The 22,145-nt window shown below is 45.5% G+C and overlaps 1 protein-coding gene across 1 annotated transcript; it reads right to left on the bottom strand.

Moving 5' to 3' along the window:
- Positions 1–979: 979 nt before the first annotated feature.
- Positions 980–20,092, bottom strand: ncanb (neurocan b; the record flags this gene model as incomplete). Its single annotated transcript, XM_084308438.1, has 6 exons — positions 980–1,619; positions 4,225–4,407; positions 14,058–14,202; positions 14,684–14,766; positions 17,751–17,909; positions 20,056–20,092. The coding sequence occupies 6 exons, from the start codon at positions 20,090–20,092 to the stop codon at positions 1,489–1,491; spliced, it is 738 nt and encodes a 245-aa protein (XP_084164564.1). The 3' UTR covers positions 980–1,488.
- Between the last annotated feature and the right edge of the window lie 2,053 nt (positions 20,093–22,145).

The following is a 22,145-nucleotide window of genomic DNA, read 5'->3' as shown; positions in this document are numbered from 1 at the left end:
TGTCCTATCTGTCTGCACTACTTTAGAAAGCTAATTATGGACCCAGCGCTGTGCCCAAAGGCTGCACACAGAGCCCTGTCATATCTCTGTTTGATGTGCCATATGAGGGGGCAGCTGCAATTAAGAATCCAGATTCCCTGCCTCTCTCTCTCTCTCTCTCTCTCTCTCTCTCTCTCTCTCTCTCTCTCTCTCTCTCTCTCTCTCTCTCTCTCTCTCTCTCTCTCTCTCTCTCTCTCTCTCTCTCTCTCTCTCTCTCTCTCCCCCTTTCTCTCTTTCTGACTGGCTGGCTGGCTGGCTGACAAGTGCAATTGCTCCTTATGAGACCATAGCAGTCAATCCGCAGAAAATTAGAAGCCAGACCATCAATTATCAAATATGAGTGGGAAATAAAATATTTGAAAGAGGAAGAGACATACATATAATGCAAGGGACATCTACAGCACGCAAGTTAAGAACTAGACATAGAAACCAGAATGGGAAAACAAAACAGGACTTAGGGCCGTCCTGCTGGACATGAGCGCAAAAACACAAAATCACACAGGTTCAGGTTAAGGTTCAGGTTAACCTGGAACAATGATCATTGGAGAGGACACAAAGCAAGCAGTTTGGGGACCCTTTAACTCTCCTGAAAAGCCGATTTGGGTTATGTAATGTGAGGTGATGCGTTGTCCACGTTCCTCTCTGGGCCCGGTAACCAAGTGTATAATTGACGAGAAGTTATAACGGCAACCACTCAAATTATTCGGTTACCGGAAACCATTTCTGCCTCAAAAGTAAAAGGTTTAAATTTGCTCAGGTTGTTGTTGGTCAAGTAAAATGTCTTACTAAGTGCAAAAACAAAACAAAAAAAAACACCAGAGTCAAGCAATTAGACTGTGAAGAAAACGTGTGTCATCTTAGAAGAATAAAGACTCAAATCGTGGACCCCGGCGTATTCCTTGACTGTTTTGGTACAGCGTGTTAAATGAAGTTGTCATGGTTATTTACAATTTGCACTGAACCGCTTTCTCTCTGAGAGTGTTAAAATGCAGGGAGAACAAAAAGGTATCGAGGTCACGTCTCCCCTGCAAACAGGCCTCGCACATTTCAGGTCAAGAAAGAGACGACAAAGTAAATGGGTCAGGGGGGGGGGGGGGGCAAGGAACATAGTGAAAAGTAAAGGAGAAAAAGAATTAAATTAAATTAAATACAGTACAAAGGGATTGTTATTGTCCCAGTGAGGCCTAGCAGTATTCTGGCCTGGGCCTCAGAGTAGAGTATGATACAGGTTGACTCTGAGAGCCAGAGGGGGTGAAGCTTGGGCGGCAGGACAGGTGTTGGGAGAGGGGCAGAGCAGGGCTAGGAGGGCGGGGAGAGTTTCTGGCTGAAGGAGCGTGTTTCAGGGGGGATTTGGTGGGGGTGTAAAGGTGTAGAGGGGTGGAGAGGGAGCAGAGGAGAGCAAGAGAGGAAGGGGAGGTGAGGGGAGGAGCGTCAAAGGTTGTTTTTGGTTCAGAAGTGGGCGTGGTTGTGAGCCTGGTCTCCCCCGTGGTGCCCCCCCTCTCTGTGGCCGTGCTTCCGGTGCTTCCTGCGCTCCCTCCTCCCCTTGTGGTGGTGGCGTCGGTAACGGTGGGACCGTCGGGCTGGAGAGAGAGCACACGCCACGGCAGAGTGTTAATGAAAGAACGAGAGGGTGTTCAGAAAAGAGAGGCGAGAGAGGGAGAGAAAGAGAGAGAGAGAGAGAGAGAGAGAGAGAGAGAGAGAGAGAGAGAGAGAGAGAGAGAGAGAGAGAGAGAGAGAGAGAGAGAGAGAGAGAGGTAACAGGTAAGAGAGGGGGCAGGGAAACAAAGAGAACAAGGTCAAAATCACAAACACAAACACACTCTGTACAACAGCCTCAGCCGGCACTCCAGGCTACAGAATCCATTTGTATCTCACACAGAATAGCTGCGTGCCTCTAAGCAGTGTATCACAGCACTGAGCCGGCCACCCACTTAGAGCCTGACTATAAGCTCGTTCCTGGGATGTGCTGCCAAATTGAATCTTTATTGGTCCTTCTATGAATTTGGTCAACAGAGACGCATGCCTCTGGAATGAAAGATAACGATGCTGTAATTTCTGCGCCGTAGAAAAAACACAAGAGCGCTGACAGATGAACGGAAATAATAAGAAAAGGGGGGGAAAGTCATCTTTATCACTTAGGACAGAAGCTGCCGTATTTCATCGTAGCTGTCACATAACATGCAGAATGAAATACCACAAGGCACAATGTGAAATACCAGCACGCGGTATCTCATCCGAAAGGGTAAATATAGAAATTATGCTGAAATATGACATCGTCAGTCGAAGGGAGAATACACTTCTTTGTAAAGCTGAAAGGACACCAGAGGATATAAAAGTAGACGAATGAGAATATCTTAGTATCGCTTCTGGTCTCATTAGCCGTGTTTCCATCCGACTGTAAAGTGAATTCTAAGCAAACTTTTGAAATGGGCACAAAATAAATTGACTGCAAATTGGATGCGTTTCCATGGGATGGGTTGAGGGCAGATGAACTTTCTGCCTGAACACGGAACGTACTGTAGCAACGTCAGGAAAAGACATCCATCGAAAAAACGAAGCTTGCCTGTCTAGAATTGATTACCATTGGGCAGGTTCACTCGTGTCAGCTCACATAACCATATTTCTTGCTTTCCGAAGGAAGATGAAGACAGAAGCGCAGGCCAATATACTGATGCATGAACCAACGTTTTATAAGAGTTACTGGGAGCAATTGTAACAGGGGTGATGTCATTTCCATGTTATTACGCTACCTAAAGGTATTATGCCATGACATATGGGATAGGCATGGTATAGATGTTACAGCCTATATGGCTATAACAAAACCATGAACATATTACATTTGCTCCAGCATGTATTACAATAGCAGCTGCACATTTGATAGTTCTCCCCAGCGCAGCAGCACACCAGACAGTTCTGGGGAAGTTGTGATCATTCACAGACAGCCTTGTGCTGCATCATGTCAGGACGTTTGAACCCGTTGAGTTTTGTGCAGTGGAATCGGACCAAACTGCTGAGCAGTCATGGAAGCATTTATCCTCTACGACACGTCATTATTTATTCTATAAATGTATTTCCATCGTCTATTTAGTGCATAAAACCTTTATCAACATATCCAAAATCCAGCCTGGAATTTTTTTTGCAAACATTTAGGAACTTTTGCCATTTCCATCCAGCTTTTACTAATGCAATAATTCAAATTGCGCATTAAAATACCTGGAGGGAAACGTGGCTATTGACACATGAAAATGACCTCCAAAGTGTCTGGCACAAGGCTGGGCTAGATATAATATTTATAATTGTATATATATATATATATATATATATATATATATATATATATATATATATATATATATATATATATATATATATATATATATATATATATATACATATCTATCTGTATATATATATATCTGTATATCATATTGTGTGTTTTCTTTTTATATTGTGAATCTTTGGCAATTTGGTTAAAACATATTAAACACATTTCTCAAAATGTCAATTGAAAATGACAGTTTCAGCTTGAAAGTATATCATACATCCAATTACCATGCAGCCCATTGTGATGATCAATTCGATTGTCTAATGTGATTTTCCATACCTAAGCAGATATAGCCTACTGTATATTGATAAATGAAATAAGTCGTGACATACATTTGTCCCCATATGCCCAGCCCTAATATAATAATAATAATAATAATAATAATAATAATAATAATAATAATAATAATAATAATAATTCATTTATTTTGTATAGCGCTTTTCAATTACCCAAAGTCGCTGACAATAGGCAAAAAAACTAAGAAAACATAGAACCACAGGGAAACGGAGAACAATATGAATACACAAGAACATAAAACCAAGAGTAACGGATAACAAATACAGGAGTCAGTAGGGGAGACAGTCGGGAAGTGAGTAAGGGAAACCGAGGGGGGTGGGGTGGGGCGGGGCAGGAGAGGAGAGAACGTAGGGCAGGGGAAAAGGGGGTGGTAGGTTGGAGGAGGGTGGTTATGGGTAAGGAAGGGTGAATGCTAGAGAGAACAGGTAGGTTTTGAGTCTGGATTTGAAAGTGGAGAGTGAGGGAGAGTCTCTGATGGTCTGAGGGATATGATACTGTAGATACTTCAATAATGTTTGAGGAGCATCGTTTGAGGAGGGTTATCCTCCTCTTGTATCACTCACATTTTGTGCAGATGATCTTGGGTCGGTCCCACTTGCCGTTGGCACGACACTTGGCAGTGGGCACGTGGCGCTGGAGGAAACCATCAGCGCACTGGTAGCGCACCACCGAATGGATGTCATAGTGGGAGCGCTTTCGGCCAATCAGGAAAGTATTGTCCACAGTGGGCGGGGACCCACAGAGCACTGAGGGAAGATAGATAGATAGATAGATAGATAGATAGATAGATAGATAGATAGATAGATAGATAGATAGATAGATAGATAGATAGATAGATAGATAGATAGATAGATAGATAGATAGATAGATAGATAGATAGATAGATAGATAGATAGATAGAGCGAGCGAGAGAGAGAGAGAGAGAGAGAGAGAGAGAGATGAAAGGAAAAAGGTCATTTTGAATATTGATTGGTCTCAAGACTTTCACACAGGTCAGGGTAAATTAGCAAAAATAGGTTGAACATTGGTTCCTCTGGTTTCAACACAAACATCATCGAACATCCATTTGACGGCTGTGTTTCTTTTTTTGAGTCAAGCACTGCTGCCAAAGTTTACCAGGCACTGATGTTATGTGCCCAAATCTGTCCAGAACAGCACAGTGCTGTAGGTATAGTGAGTGAGTGGGGAGCTGTCCAGAACAGCACAGTGCTGTAGGTATAGTGAGTGAGTGGGGAGCTGTCCAGAACAGCACAGTGCTGTAGGTATAGTGAGTGAGTGGGGAGCTGTCCAGAACAGCACAGTGCTGTAGGTATAGTGAGTGAGTGGGGAGCTGACCAGAACAGCACAGTGCTGTAGGTATAGTGAGTGAGTGCTGGCCTGCTCAGAAAAGTTTCATGTACACGCTGAGGAGGAAAGAACACCGACACTCAGAGAGGCAGAGAGACTGGCCTAACCTTGAGGGAAGCGCCCACACATCACACAGATCTATCCATTCTCATACAGTGCTAATCTCCTCATGGAGGTTGATGAGGTGAAGGTGAGGGCGCAGTAACTCTGTCCCTCCCTAGATGGCAGTCACGTAGCTGAGAAACAAAGCTCCCCATGCATGGCTTTCTGCTTCTTGGCAAAATAGCAACTTCTCACACTGACTAAACTCATAGCACCTTGTCAGGAGATGTCAGGGAGGTGTTGTAAGGACATGCCGCAGTCTTCTCCTGCATGTTCATGTCTCCTTGTCTCAACCATCAACACCCGCTGGCTCGTGTAATGGAGGAACATGTTATCTTGAAATGCAAACCACTAAAATCCCAAGGTGGCTTCAATCATCTACTCATCTACTATACTATTTAAAATGATGAGCATTGTATGAAAATGTTAGAACTACATTAAGATTAACTATATCTTAACATTTGGAATCACAGTATAAAATATCTGCCAGGTTAGTAATAAAAAGTGTATTATTATTATTATATATATATACAATTTACACACACATTAAAAAAAAAAATATTACGTCTATGGCTAAATCCCGTTCAACTGTGACTGCTTCTGGGTCCACTATCTGTCTCTTAACACTCACTCTCAACGGTGCTCAGAGGAAAACCCACGACACTCACTCATTTATCATTTATAACTGAAGTAGCTGTCATTAAGTGTGGATGATATTATAGTTCCCGTCATTGTTCTGATCAGGGATTACATATGCACACTGGTACCTGAAGAAAGTTGAAAAACCCATCTATAGTGACAGAGAGAATACGTCCCATAACCTCTGAAGAACAGGAGAGGATTAAATCTGACAGCACCACCTTTCCACTCCCTCTTGATTATTATCGCCTTCTCTATTCCATCTCCCTATTGCCTCCCTACTTCTTAACACAGAGAATTGTTGCCATTAACCCTGATGAAAGATTTCACGCCACATTTAAAGTCTAATGTGTTGTGGAGGGAAAGGGTAATAGGGACTTCCTTCCTCGCTTGAGACAATCACTGACTCAACATAAATAGAAGGCAGCTTTGCATTAGATAGCCGGCTTAAACCTACGCAATCATGCGCTGGTAAATGATTTCTCGCCCCCGTGATGGGTGTTAAGAGGAGTTAGAATGCGTGGAGGTGGGAGGAAAGGTCACATTTTGAGACAAACCAAAAGCAGCTGTGTTCTTATGGGACTAGGCTGTAAATGCCAGCTCTGAGCCAGGGAGGGTCCTGTAGCACAAAGGGCATGGGGCTAGAACAGCTTGCTTAGGTACAAAATGTCCATGATAAATCCTTTACTCCCCAAATACTCCCTAAGCCACCTGAGCTAATCTTCAAAGTAGCGCTTCGGAACCTACTTAAATCATCTTGGAGTGTTTGTTTTGAACAGTTATATTCACGTTTCACACTTAACAATTGGACAATTTGAAATTTCACAGTCTGCTGCTTTTTAACGTTTGTCTGTGTGTGTGTCTGTATGTGTGTGTCTGTATGTGTGTGTGTGTACGTGTGTGTATGCAGAGGAGAATAACAAGGACATTACGAACACCGGCATGTGACTGTGAGGATTCGCCTGTTCCCTGAACTTTTCCCTGTCTACTCTCCCTCACCAGCCCCCACCCTTGCGATGATTTACTCTCCTCTACTCTTCACCAGCCCCCACCCTTGGACTACCTTCACGCAGCTGTCATAGTTTATGATTAGCGCCCCAGAGGGCTTTATATACCTGGACCTCCCTTCCAGTCCTGGTCGGGTCGTTCTGTATCTGTGTCTGTGTTCATGGAGTGCTGTACGTTACTATTCTGTACATCACCATCACCTGCCGCGTCTCCGGCGTGAGACGACGGCCCAGCCATTCACCACCTGTCGCCGTTTGCCTGGAGTGGGACGCCGTCTTCGCTCTCTAATTCTCTACGGGAGGTTTTCCAGTGTTCCCACTCCAGACGTCAAGCCGGCGCGCATCGCTCCCTATTTCCACGGGAGGATGCGTCTCTTCGCCCCGGTCCCCTGGGACCCCTGTGTTCTGCGCTGCCCGTCTGCAGCATCCGAGGAGGATCTCCGTGCCAGGCCTGGAGTGGTGTTCCCTCTCCAGACGTCAAGCCGGCGCGCATCGCTCCCTATTTCCACAGGAGGATGCGTCTCTTCGCCCCGGTCCCCTGGGACCCCTTTGTTCTGCGCTGCCCGTCTGCAGCACCCGAGGAGGATCTCCGTGCCAGGCCTGGAGTGGTGTTCCCACTCCAGACGTCAAGCCGGCGCGCATCGCTCCCTATTTCCACGGGAGGATGCGTCTCTTCGCCCCGGTCCCCTGGTACCCCTTTGTTCTGCGCACCCGAGGAGGAGGAAGAGGATCTCCGTGCCTGGAGTGGGACACCGTCTTCGCTCTCTAATTCTCTACGGGAGGTTTCCAGTGTTCCCACTCCAGACGTCAAGCCGGCGCGTCATCGCTCCCTATTTCCACGGGAGGATGGCGCCTCTTCCCCCCGGCCTCCGCTGTCGGGCCCCTGTCTCCGTACCAGGCCTCCGCCGTCGGGCCCCTGTCCCCGTGACAGGCCTCCGCCGTCGGGCCCCTGTTCCCGTGCCAGGCCTCCGCCGTCGGGCCCCTGTCCCCGTGCCAGGCCTCCGCCGTCGGAACCCTGTCCTCATCCCTGTAAGCAGCTCTGGCCCTCGCCCTGTCCAAGGCCTTAACCCTGTTCTCTGTCCCTGTCTCCAGCCCGCCTCTCCGGGTCTCTGTCCCTGTCCCCCTCTCCAGTGCCCCTGGTCCTGGTCCTTGACATTTAGCCCTGGCCCTGTCCCTTAGCCTTAGTCCCTTAGCCTGTTCGCCTCTTAAAGGCACAGTGCCGCATTTTCCATATTTCTTTGACTTTAGCGTTTTTGTGTTCTCCCTTAAAGGGACTGTGCCGCTTTTTGTTTATGTAATAAATAAATGCCCTGTTTTGGCTTACTCTCATACCTGTCTTGTGTTGTGCGATTGGGGTCGGTTACAAACCATAAAAACTATACTTACTGGACCCACCACTTGCTAACACAACACAGCCCTGTGTCTGTATAGGTCTACAGACCTTTTGACACATGTTTATAGACCTTTGTTTTCAGACAATTACACTATATGTACAGTATGCATCCACAACTTATTCTGGTCCTTGTAAATTATATTATAGGTGAGAGTATTGGGTGCTACAGACCCCAGTGATTTCTGACAGTGTCCAGTTATATGGATTCACTGCTGCACCCCATGCATGGGCCGAGCTGGGTTCTTCCTACAGGAGAGGTTTTCCAGGAGTCCCTTCGGGTTTCTTCAGTGTTTAAATGTTGCAGACCGGATGTTCACCTGGAGCAACGATGTCGAAAACATCATTGTAAATGTCTATAGTACATGCTATGTGCTTTTGTGGTACTTGTTGTATACTGTTGTACCTTATGTGTGTGTGTGTGTCTCTCTCCCTCTGGATGGCTGGCAGACAGTAGCCAGGATGATTTAGTGCCCCAGTGAAAGCTGCAGACAGCTGGATGCAGGCTCCACTCAGTACTCACAGGGGGCCCAGTGGGCTCCAAGCATCGTTACACCTACAGGCGATCGTGTCACACAGGATTAGAGAGGAGCCAAACTGTGTTGTGTTTTCTCACTCGCAAGCTACTGGGAGGAGCGTGGTGGTACATATTCACTCACCACACAGTGCTTCTACGGTCCACTATTGTATGGCCACAGCAAACAACTGCAGGTGTTGGAGAGAGTAGTTGAAATATATATTGTGACGAGCCTGGTGGTGTTCAAGCTCGGCACAGTTCAAAAACAAACAAATCTAGTCCGATGGGCAATTAGAGTAGTCCAAGTTCAAAAACACGTATCAGGCTCTCGTACAAAAAAAGGGATTGTTCAATACTCTGTCTGTCTGTCTGTCTGTCTGTCTGTCTGTCTGTCTGTCTGTCTGTCTGTCTGTCTGTCTGTCTGTCTGTCTGTCTGTCTGTCTGTCTGTCTGTCTGTCTGTCTGTCTGTCTGTCTGTCTGTCTGTCTGTCTGTCTGTCTGTCTGTCTGTCTATCTATCTATCTATCTATCTATCTATAGATACGTAGATCTTTCGCTGTCGACTAAAACAGATAGATAGATAGATAGATAGATAGATAGATAGATAGATAGATAGATAGATAGATAGATAGATAGATAGATAGATAGATAGATAGATAGATAGATAGATAGACAGACAGACAGACAGACAGACAGACAGACAGACAGACAGACAGACAGACAGACAGACAGACAGACAGACAGACAGACAGACAGACAGACAGACAGACAGACAGACAGACAGACAGACAGACAGACAAAACCCCTCATCACCATCCAGATGACGCATCGCCCTGATTGGCCTCTGGGTGACAGATTACAGTAAGGCCCACCACAGTACCGCTATCACCCAATCAAGCCCTGGGGCTCCTTGATGAACAGAGAAGCAGTGTGCTGAGCTGAGAAATCAGGCGGAGAATACTCTGTCTGGAGCCAACGACCACCACTGATAAGACGACGACATTATGTGGGAGAGAGAAAACAACACCTCCCTGACAAATATCTCCTTCTCTAGAGACCTGGATCGTTTTCAGACCCGCCTGGTTCCTTTTCCTTTTGGGGGGACAGTGGCTTAGGAGGTAGAGTGGTCGTCTGGTAAACTGAAAGTTCCCGGTTAGTTTCCGGCTCCTCTTGGCAGCGTATGGCAAAGTGTCCTTGAGCAAGACACTCAAACCACTAACTGCTCCCAATGAGCAGGTTGGCACCTTGCATGGTTGCCAAAGTCACGGGTACAAGACCTAATGTGTACCTAATCCAGTGCTTCTCAAACTTTTTCTGTCAGGCCCCCCTTTGGCGGACCAAAATATTTTCTAGGTGGTATCAGATGAGATTTCAAAGAGTTCTTCCAAGAGTTTGGATGGAGATGTGTCAGGAAGCTTTGTCTCAATGTTGTCTGTAAAGGTTTTTTTTTATCCAGAGTAACTTGGTGATCCTTTTCTGTGTTTTATTAAATAATGATTTTCAGATTTTGAGAAATGGTATTTTCATGGAGAACAGTGCAGCTGCAACAGATAGCACTTTAGTGATAATTTTCTGTAATCCAAAAAAATTATAAAAATTAAAAAAAAAGTTTAATTTTTTTAAAATAAATCTCAAGGCCCCCCCTGTCATGCCTCTGCGCCCCCCCTGGGGGGCGCGCCCCCCACTTTGAGAAACACTGACCTAATCAAATGCAATTGAATCTTTCCTCGTTTCCATGGTAACTACTACAGCCTCAGCATTTTAAGACCAGTCCAGAGTGAACGCGGTGGAGGACCACGTTACAAAACCAAAATAGTCAAAACAACAGACAGAATACACTATTGAAATTATATCCTCATGATTACCTGACTTGGCTGTTTTTAAACACCATCGTTTTCATGGATACAATGAAAACAAAGATGGGGACAAATTCTGCGAAAAACCTAAATAATGAAAAAAAAAAAAAGTAGTTGTGCTCTTGAGTGGTCAAAGATTGCAGAGGCAATAGTAGTAGTTACCATGGAAACAAGTAGAGGATTACAATATAAAATAAATATTAAAACATTTATCTTTACTGGTTGTTACAATATAAGCATTAAATAATTTATACCTCCGTCATAAATTATGAACCTACACAATATGGTTTGGCTGTGATACTTCAATGGGGGGAAATCACAGGTGGAACCTCACTAGTCCCCAAGTCTATACAGCACAAACCAGACTCAGTTCTATGGTAGACTTATGTTAAAACCAATATCCATTATTGAACTTGTGTTGATACTGTTAAAACTACGAGGATGCAGCCACCAAAGGCTTTTTTTGTGACCCACTATTTTGAAAAACAAACAAAAAAACAACTGCTACTCTAGTCAACTCTTTCATCTTCTAGACCAGTCCACTAATCTCCACCTACAGCTATTAATACGGTATGTCTGTCTGCCTGCTATTGGTCAGCGGTCTATGCAAATGCTCAGGAAAAATAAGCTCTAATAGGCTCTGAGGAGCATGTAGGCCTCTGTCCCATGCTTCACAGTAACATGACGGTGCAGCTGCAGCACTGTGGGAGGACAAGATACAAGAGGAGATAGCCACTGACATAGTATATATTTATATATATTGTGAAACTTTCCCTGGAAATAACTTCACTGACCTCACCTGACCCCCGAGACAAAGTATATCCAGTAGCCTACAAAACCTTCCAACTCACTTCGCACATTTTAAGATGTATTTATTTTCACCCAAAGTGGTGGAGAAAATTGTAATTAGAGGAAATGGGGTGTGTGTGATATGAGAACACTTATGTGCTTCCTCTGCTGCAGGCCAAGAGAGTGGGGATATATAGTGAAGTATATTGTTGGGTATAATAACTGTGAGCCTGAAGTACATAGACTGATTGAAGAGTCCTGATGATAGTCTCTTCAGCAGAGCCGAGACATGTTTAGATTTGACAGGCTTGTTGTCTACTAGCTAAAGGTGACCTTGCTCTTCTAGCAGGCTTGTTGTCTACTAGCTAAAGGTGACCTTGCTCTTCCAGCAGGCTTGTTGTCTACTAGCTAAAGGTGACCTTGCTCTTCTAGCAGGCTTGTTGTCTACTAGCTAAAGGTGACCTTGCTCTTCTAGCAGGCTTGTTGTCTACTAGCTAACGGTGACCTTGCTCTTCTAGCTTGTTATCTACTAACGCTAATTCAATAATACAGCATAACAAACCTTCTGCATAACAAAGATAGCTCTGTTAATCGGCTGCTAATTATGTCAGCCTTTTGTTAAGCTCTGATCATATTATAAATGTAGGTATTGTTGCACAAAAATGATTAGCCTCTAATTGTCAAGATATAACATGTTGTCTTAATGTACATTGTAGTCATGTAACGTCCGCTTGTAAATCCCGTCACAGAGGACAGACAAAAGTTTAAATATTGTAACTTTTGACAGCAATGCCACCTACCGCTACTGTTGCCATCTACCGTCTGCCTGAATCCATATAAACGCAGCATAACGCCTATTCCTCTGAGAGACCTTAGATACTGGTGACTTCAGATTTAAGTTGTGACAGAAGACCATGGGTTTTATAGGTTGCTTCTCTTTCACCCTTTTCGTCAAACTTGTTCTCTCTCTCTCTCTCTCTCTCTCTCTCTCTCTCTCTCTCTCTCTCTCTCTCTCTCTCTCTCTCTCTCTCTCTGGCCTACTGTCAGATTAAAGTTTAAAGATTAAAATGGAAAGAGAGCAATTTACATATCCAGGAAGAATGACAGAGCAGAGGAGCGAGAGAGAGAGAGAGAGAGAGAGAGAGAGAGAGAAAGAGAGAGAGAAAGAGAGGGAGAAAGAAAAAGAGAAAGGTGTTTGTAACTGAGGGGTACAATTCCCTGACTGTATTGATAAGTATGGTATCATTAAACCACTACCGCTTTATGTACTTTAATTACTGGCCATACAGTACATGATATATAAATATGATGAACACTTCCCACAATAAATCGGTTCCACACAAAGTTATAATTAAGTATTTATTGCAGCAAAAGGTACATAATATACTTCTCTATTATACTTTGAATGCACTTGTAAGGCAAAGGAATGTGCGTAGGCAAATCAATAATGAATGTCCATTCTCTGGTTACGCAGGAGGTAATTATACGACCTGAATCTTAGGGAATTATATCTATGGTGCACTGGTAATATATATATAGCGGGAGATACTGAAGGGTCCCCCCGGTTGTAAGCCAGCAGGGGTAGAGGATCTGTCGGTAGTAGAGAGTCTGGTCAACGATGACTAAGGAGACTCCAAGTACAGGAGACGGTGCAATAGTCTCTTGATCCACAGACGAATACAGCTGTTCTCCGTAGACTGTAGCTCCACAGTGAAGAAAGCTAGCCTGCCTCAGGCTCTCTGAGGCGCAGACTCGACGTGGCTCCTCACAGGGTAAATCCCACACACGTGTAGGCGTCGGCGATTCTCCGCTCCTAAATCACAGGACCAAAACAAATATAATCCAGCCGTAAATGGCTATGCAGTCGTCGGGTAGATTAATCCAGTGTACATGTCCACACGATCCTCGTCTAGGTCTCCTCGGGTGAAAGCGCTATGAAAGCAGCCCAGCCTGGATAAGCACTCTAGCTGGTACGAGGAAGCGTTGGTGATGCTGGTCACTGTAGAACTTTAGCCGCACGATACACTATACACAAATAGACTATTACTGACTTAATAGAAATATGTCGCACTCGACGGTATAGCGCCAAACTCTGACACTTCAGTTATTAATTTGCACGCGGTCTCAATGCTCTATTTGGGGCCAAAAAGGCCATACTTCACCGCACAGAGTATCGTGGGTGAGGCTTCAACTCTAGTTACTAAGTGCTTCTGTATTCACCTGCGCCATATTTATATGCACAGCAAACAATCTAGTGCCAACCTCATTTCTGTCTCGTATTCTTGGGCAAAGGCCGGGCATGTACAGACATGTCTTGACGGTGGCTTTGAACCTGACTCTGGAGGCATGGCCCTGGCGCCTGTGGACCGCTGTCCAATAGGAGAATGAAATATTATGGTCTGTACTAGGCTAAAGGGATATTCCGTGTATATGTACAAGGAATATACAAGGGATATTAAAACGATATACAAATATTATGCAATATATATCAATCAATAAATATATATATTCGGTTTAATCTGATCCTTTGTAACAGTGTTGGTGAGAGCAAGACGTCGATTGATTTTCCAACAATGAAGGACTTAGAGAGAACAGGCTGACGAAAAAAAAAAAAAAAATGCATTGATAAAAGAATATGCATGGTCATAACCCTGAACATAAATTAATTCATGTTTTTCACCCGACAGCAACCATACGTGATGTGATGTCACGCCCCAACCCCCCCCCCCCAATGTATCTTTGTCTCTCACCTGTCCCTTTCTTGCAGACGTAGGGCAGGTTGTAGTTGCAGGGCACGTCATTCCATTTCCCCGTCTCATGAGCGATCATTACCACACAGTCCTCCCCTCCGGCAAAAAAGTTGTCTGGCTGGTTATCACGCCAGTTCTCATATTGCTACATCATCACACACAAAGCAGGCGGCAGCACACACACACACACACACACACGCACACACACGCACGCGCATGCACACACGCACACAGACACACACACACACACACACACAGACACACACACACACACACACACACACACACACACACACACACACACACACACACACACACACACACACACACACACACACACACACACACACACACACACACAGAGAAAAAGAGACACACAAGAAACATAGAAATACAGAGAGATAGACAGAGTTAGACAGGCATCTAAGAAAAGAAATCACATCTGAACACGAGAGTCTTAATGTACCCTCTCCTTTTTTGTCAACATTATCAAGCACTGTTAATTAATGGGCATTTATTATAGAGCGTAACTGTTCTGTATGGATCAGTAGAGCTACTGTATCACTTTAGGGGGGCTTTTGATGTGTATTGAACACTGAACTCAGCGGGTAGTGAATGTCTCTCACCAGGTCCATTTTATCTGTCCACTGGAAGTCGTCCTCCACAGTGCGATCGTTCAGCCCCATCCAGGTGTTATCATGGCTCAGACCTGGATGACACACACACACACACACACACACACACACACACACACACACACACACACACACACACACACACACACACACACACACACACACACACACACACACACACACACACACACACACACACACACACACACACACACACACACACACACACACACACACACACACACACACACACACACACACGCACACACATTCAATCTTTATTTAATCTCAGAGCAAGCTTTCATTACATCACATAATAAATACAAAGAACAACGTAGAAACAGGAAGTCAATCAATTCAATATTTAAGATAATTAAAAACAATTAAAAAGACTCTGGTTAAATGGTTGGCTATTAAAGATTTAAACTGACAAATAGATACTAATGAATTGAGTTTTAAAGTGCATTGCAAAACATTCCATGTGTCTGGAGCACAGAAACTAAAAGCAGATTTTCCTAATTCAGTGCAAACTCTGGGGACCTTAAGTGTGAGCCAATCACTAGAGCCAGTGCGATAAGGGTTAGGGTAATCCAGCAATGAAGTGATGTAAAGTGGAAGATCGGCACGCGCGCACACACGCACGCACGCACGCACGCACGCACGCACGCACGCACGCACGCACGCACGCACGCACGCACGCACGCACACACACACACACACACACACACACACACACACACACACACACACACACACACACACACACACACACACACACACACACACACACACACACACACACACACACACACACACACACACACACACACACACACACACACACACACACACACACACACACACACACACACACACACACACAAATGAAAGACCCCATTTTCTTCTGTTCCAGCATTACATACAGAAGATCAAAAAAATACTGTACGCATTAGGACATGGACCCATCATCTGAGAATGATTTAGTTTTTAGATTTAGTAAACAGTCATACTGTTCTGGGGAAACACCAGTGAGAAGATAGAAAACTCTGATCAAAAAGTTCACTGTATTACTATAATGACGTGTATCAAATTAAATTCACCTTATTCACTTTGCCACCGTTTATTCGACTGTGATGTTTGGGTGGTATTCTACTGATGTGGAAGTGCCCGCTCACTTCACATCATTTTCCTTGTCGTTTTCATGTTTTGAAATATATGAAAATATAGTCACCTGCTCATTGAAATGCGTTCATGGCAACGAGGTGATTAAGGTGAATAATGAAGTTATACTATTCCCCATTTTGCTGTGGGTCCACTAGACCAGGGGTTCCCAAACTTTTCAGGCCAGGGCCCAGAAAATAAGGCGTCAGAGAGCCGCGGCCCAATGGACATCGTCAGACTTCTTTTTTTTTTTTTTTTTTGCCATGTGACCGATTTTTTAAGCCAAATATCACTTCAATCCTTTTAAGTTAGTTCAAGTTAGTTATTCATTTATATGTGCTATTTATGAGAGGGCTAACTTGTTGCAAAATAATAATGATAATAATAATAGCCTCATTAAAATACTATTGTTGCTTCGGTTGTTTTCAGCGTTTTATGTGCATAATCTGTTATTTAGTTTGAAATGTTCGTTGAAATAAGTAGATTTTTCGTTTTTGTTTATTTATTAAGTTAATATAAAACCATATAGTCACATTTTAGAATACAATAGAATAGAATTTTAGAATACAACTAGAAACACTGTCCTGGCCTGCTTCTAAGTTCAGTGGCCTGACAAAAAAAAAAAAATTAAAAAAAGAATTATTTTTTTAAATCATCTCGCGGCCCACCCGTGGCTGCTCACGGCCCACCTTTGGGTCGCGACCCCGACTTTGGGAACCACTGCACTAGACCTCCCTCCAAGACTCCAGGGGGGGGGGGCAGACCTATACACATTGAGTCCACTTGGGGACGCCCTACATACCTTGAGCATTGATGTAAGGCTGAATATGATCCATCCCCCGAGCTAAGAAATGCATACTTGGGAGGCACGACTCAGATCTTATCACAACCCCCTCCCTGAGCAGAGGCAAATGACCATGCCCTGTCTGTGATGCCTCGCTGATGAGATTTAGGTGCACGTATTCAATGGAATTTCAATCATGGTGTATCTGATTAACATCATTCGTGTGTACATGCACATTGTACTTGTGTGCACGCACCCGTGCACGTGTGTGTGTGTGTGTGTGTGTGTGTGTGTGTGTGTGTGTGTGTGTGTGTGTAATGGAATTTCAATCATGGTGTGTCATCTGATTAACATCATTACTAGGCCCATTAATCACCCTAATGGTGCTGCTCTCCTTATTGCAGGGGTGGAGACGTCCATTTTCGAGGCAATTAAACACACTTTTTGGGTAAGTGTGCCTGTGTAAAAGGAGTGTAGGTGTAGATGGATGGCAGTGCATGGTCTGGCGTCTTGCCGAGGCATGGAGCAGGTCCAACACTGCAGGGACGGCTGCTACTGGTGACCTGGCCTCGTTAGGACAGGAGTAGCTAGTGGTGGAGCAGCGCCAGAGGTGAAAAACCAAGGCGAGAATGAAGTTCAGGAAGTCTTGGCAACAGCACTGACGCCAGTGTTCGCCAGCGTGCCATGACTAGCATTTACTAACTATATGATGGAATCCTGTGAAAGAGACTTTGGAAGAGGTGTTGTGTTGTGCCCGCTGCTCTCCTGTCCCACTTGGGATGAGAACGTGAGTTTGAAAATGTAATCCTTTTGTGATCTGTAACATAAATCTGTCATGCAGATGCGGTAAATTCAAAATAATAATTTGCATTTGGACAGCATTCATATTATCGTCTATTATCTGTAATATGACAATCAAAATAACTTTTCCCCCTTCAAACAAGTTTCTGACTAATACAACATTATTTCATTCAATTTATCTGTCACCTGTTCTTTCACTAACTATGTAAGGCATTATAGTAATGTCGTGTTCTTTTTAATAATATAACTGTTATCCCAATTCTGTGCATCCTGTTCTGTCTCAAGCCAACCTGTCTGCTCCTCCTAACTCACCGCTGATGAAGTCCTGCTCCTGGAGGCTGTGGATGCTGGCCAGGTGGCCGCTGTGCTCTCTGCAGTCCTTCTCTGCATCCTCCCAGGTGTGCCTGCGGCTGAAGTACCTGTAGCAGTGGCCGTGGAACTTCCTCCAGGTGTGCTCACAGCCCTCTGTGTCTGCAGCCACATGGGGGGGGGGGGTTAGGAGAGGGAGAAGAGAGAGGGGAGAGAGAGAGAGAGAGAGAGAGAGAGAGAGAGAGAGAGAGAGAGAGAGAGAGAGAGAGAGAGAGAGAGAGAGAGAGAGAGAGAGAGAGAGAGAGAGAGAGAGAGAGAGAGAGAGAGAGAGAGAGAGAATTAGTAAAGGAAATTAATGAATGGAAAATCCTGCATGTAAAAAAAAAATTCCATTAGAGAAATCCAGCATTCTTAGGGCTGGGAGGTATACAGAATTAGAAATTATCATCATGGATCCATGCAATGATATGGATTTTTACTATATCGTCATCCACGGTATATACATTGTAGAAATGTTTTTTTATTATTTTGTATCCACTTTTTCTCCTTATTTTTCTGTTTTTCTCCCATCCCAATTTCGCCTCGCCAATTCTCCCTTCAATTCTCCCCTCCCGTCTCAAACGTTGCTAGACTATGGCTCCCACTGGTCGGCTGCAGTGAGGACCAAGCCTTGCATCACATGTCCCCTCCGGTACACGAGGAGGCAGCTGTTGCATCTTTTCACCTGAACAGCGCGATCTCTCAGTGGCGAGGAGTAACGCGTGGGAGGCTCACGCTGCCCCCGATACTTCCTGATTCTGCTGTACAGGCGCACCAACCGACCTGTAGGAGTCGCTGTCCACAACGTCCACCAGCTTTCCCACCCCTAACACTGCCAATTGTGTTAGTATGAACGACCAGCCAAGCTGGTAGCAACGCAGAGAGCTGGGCTCGAACCCAGCATCTCCTGCGTTAGTGGCGAGCGCCTTGCCCACTGCGCCACCTAGCCGCCCTACATTGTAGACATTTTTAAGTTAGGCTGCTAACAGGCGGCTGGGGTGGTGCAGCGGACATTGCGCTCGTCACCAACGCAAGAGACACCGGTCTCGAATCCGGCTGTCAGCACTGCCTCCGGCTTGGGCCAGCCGTCATACTGACTCAATTAGCAGAGTTAGCGGGAGGGGAGTCGAAGGGTGGTAATCTGGTGTTGTAAACAGCGACTCCTACAGGTCGGTCAGGGCGCCTGCACAGTAAAGACAGGAAAATGGCGAGGGCAGTGTGAGCCTCCCACACGTTACTCCTCGCCAATGAGAGTCCGCGCTGGCAGGTGAAAAGTGACTGGCTGCCTCCACATGTATCGGAGGGGACATGTGATGGGCTTCTATCCTCCCTACGACCAGCCAGTGGGGGGCACATGCGAGCAACGATCAAGACAGGTGGGAGAATTGGCACGAGAGGAAATTGGGATGGGAGAAAAATCACAAAAAAAGGGGGAGAAAAAGTTTATCAAAAAAAAAAATGTGTCTGCTAACCATGCCAATTGTATTGTGATTTGTACTGGAAAATGAAATATACTCAAATACAGTACTTTTCAACAACTTCTATGTGTGAATAAGACTAAAAGCTTTCATGTCTGACACGTTTCACGGGGCTCTTGGTATCGATGCACCCTTACCCACGAATCCCAGTATAAAGAAAACTGCAGGTAAACAGCAGGCCACATAAGACAAGTACTGAAGTATACTGGTACAGGGAGGGAAGTGGGTGATTTCAAACGCCGAGACGGATTCCAACACTATATTTAAGTGACTATTTTTTTTGGAATTCATACATAACAAATGTCCCCCCTGTCTCATACCTTATACAAATCCAGCTCTCCTTCTCTTCCCAATCCTCTCCTCTCCTGTACCATCCTCTCCAGTGCTATACTTTCTCTCCTCCTGTGTGACACTTCCCACTGCTCCTCCTCCTCCTCCTCTCATCCCTCCATCTCTCTCTCCTTCCCAACAGTTGGACTCTGAGTTCTAAATCCAAGGCAGAGGCAGCCCAGTGGTGAAGCAGCTTAGTTCCAATGAAAAGCCTTTTAATCTATTCAAATGACAAGAATCCCTAGAAATGTCTTCCGGAGCGCACGCTGCTGGCTGTGGTAATTAAGTCCTGTCACAGTCCTGTCAGCTTGCTGCCTTTCCCTCTATTCCTTGTCCCCCATCATCCTATCTTCCCTCCCTCCCTCCCTCCCTCCCTCCCTCCCTCCCTCCCTCCCTCCCTCCCCTCCCTCCCTCCCTCCCTCCCTTCCTCCCTCCCTCCCCCATCCATGCCTTCATCCTACCTTGGGGGTTAGTGGTGTGACAGTGGGACTGGTACATCTAAAATATGACGACAGTACATTGCGTGTGCAAGTGCGTGTGTGCAGGTAGGATTATCTGTTTGCTTTGACGTTTTCTACTCTGTGTTTGTGCATGTGTGCATGTGTGCGTGTGTGTGCGTGTGTGCGTGTGTGTGTGTGTGTATGTGTGTGTGTCTGTGTGTGTGTGAAAGAGAGATAGAGAGAGAGAGAGAGAGAGAAGAGAGAGAGGAGAGAGAGAGAGAGAGAGAGAGAGAGAGAGAGAGAGAGAGAGAGAGAGAGAGAGAGAGAGAGAGAGAGGAGAGAGAGCGAGAGAGAGAGCATGTGTCCAAATATATGCATTTGTATTGAGGATGCGGTTCAAAGTCTGTCAACTCAGCTACTTCCCATCCCGTTCATCCTTCCCTCCCCTACCTCATTCCCACTCTCCCTCCCTCCCTCCTTTTCTCCCTCCTCCTTTTCCTCCCTCCCTCCCTCCCTCCCTCCCTCCCTCCCTCCCTCCCTCTCCCTCCTCCCTCCCTCCATCCTTACAGTGGTGGGATCAGTGAGAAGGTCTCCGCTTCTCCCCCAACTAATCTGAAGCGACACCAGTAAATTGGGCAGTGCAAATTGGGCCGTATGGGGCCCTGCTTAGTATGCAGACAGTTACAGACTGGGCCAACAAAAGAGAGAGAGGAGAGGAGAGGAGAGGAGAGGAGGAGAGAGAGAGGGAGGAGAGGAGAGGAGTGTGATGTGTGGAGAGAGGAGGAGAGAGAGAGAGAGGAGAAGAGGAGAAGAGAGAAGAGAAATGGAGAGAGGATGAGAGGAGAGGGGGTCGAGAGAGGAGAGAAAGAGAGGAGTGGAGAGCAGAGGAGAAGAGAAGAGGAAAGGAGAGGACGATGGGACACACCTCTCAATGGGCAAGAGAGCCTATATTATTGTATATATGTATTGCAATGAAAGGTGACACACTGTACAGTCTGTTAGTTGGCCGTAAGACTTGGCTCTTCACAATACAAAACCTGTTCATACGACAGTCCAGTGACAACAGTCCTCACAACGCTGTCCACCTCCTCTTAGCAGAGGATGAGGAGATGCTGAAGTGGGTCACTCCTGAGGTGAAGGTAGTTCTCTCTCTTTCTCTCTCTCTCTCTCTCTCTCTCTCTCTCTCTCTCTCTCTCTCTCTCTCTCTCTCTCTCTCTCTCTCTCTCTCTCTCTCTCTCTCTCTCTCTCTCTCACAACAGGGGCATGCATTAACTGGCTCGGGAGCTCCATCCACCTACTATATACATCCCTCCAACAGTTCTCCAAGGGGCAATGTGACCTCTGCAGTGCACTTGCCGGGGAGCAGGGGAATGAGCAACGTGTGAGGAAATTGCACAGCGTGTCAAGCCCCGTATCCAACTTAAGAACACTTGTGTGTGCCACCAAGGTAATCATTGTCGTGTCCTACATATCAACATGCAGTAAAGGCATGCTCTCATGCATGTCAAACAGAAGAGAAACGCATGCATGACTACACACTTCCTCAAACATACACACACACACATGGATGCAAAAGTACACACACACACACACACACACACACACACACACACACACACACACACACACACACACACACACACACACACACACACACACACACACACACACACACACACACACACACACACACACACACACACACACACACACACACTAATCTTCTCCCATCTGAGAGAGAGAGTGAGACAGAAAGAGAGAGAAAGAGAGAATAGAGAGGGAGAAAGAGAGAAAGAGAAAGAGAGAGAAAGAGACAGAGAGAGAAAGAAAGAGAAGAGAGAGAGAGAGAGAGAAAGAGAGAGAGAGAGAGACAGAGAGAGAAGAGGAGAGAGAGAGAGAGAGAGAGAGAGAGAGAGAGAGAGAGAGAGAGAGAGAGAGAGAGAGAGAGAGAGAGAGAGAGAGAGTGAGAGAGAGAGAGAGAGAGAGGGGGGGGGGGTATTATGTAAACAGGCCTGGGACTGTATCTGATTGCGTTGGGAAAAGGCGGTCTGTCCAATTCAACCCTCTCTGATATTCTCTTGCTCATAATTCAACACTCCCTTTGAAATTCA

This window comes from Notolepis coatsorum, assembly GCF_963971535.1.
Source record: "Notolepis coatsorum genome assembly, chromosome: 2".
NCBI classification, from domain to species: Eukaryota; Metazoa; Chordata; class Actinopteri; order Aulopiformes; family Paralepididae; genus Notolepis; species Notolepis coatsorum.
Note: the sequence above shows the minus strand (reverse complement) of the source record. Positions and strands in the feature narration are given on the sequence as shown.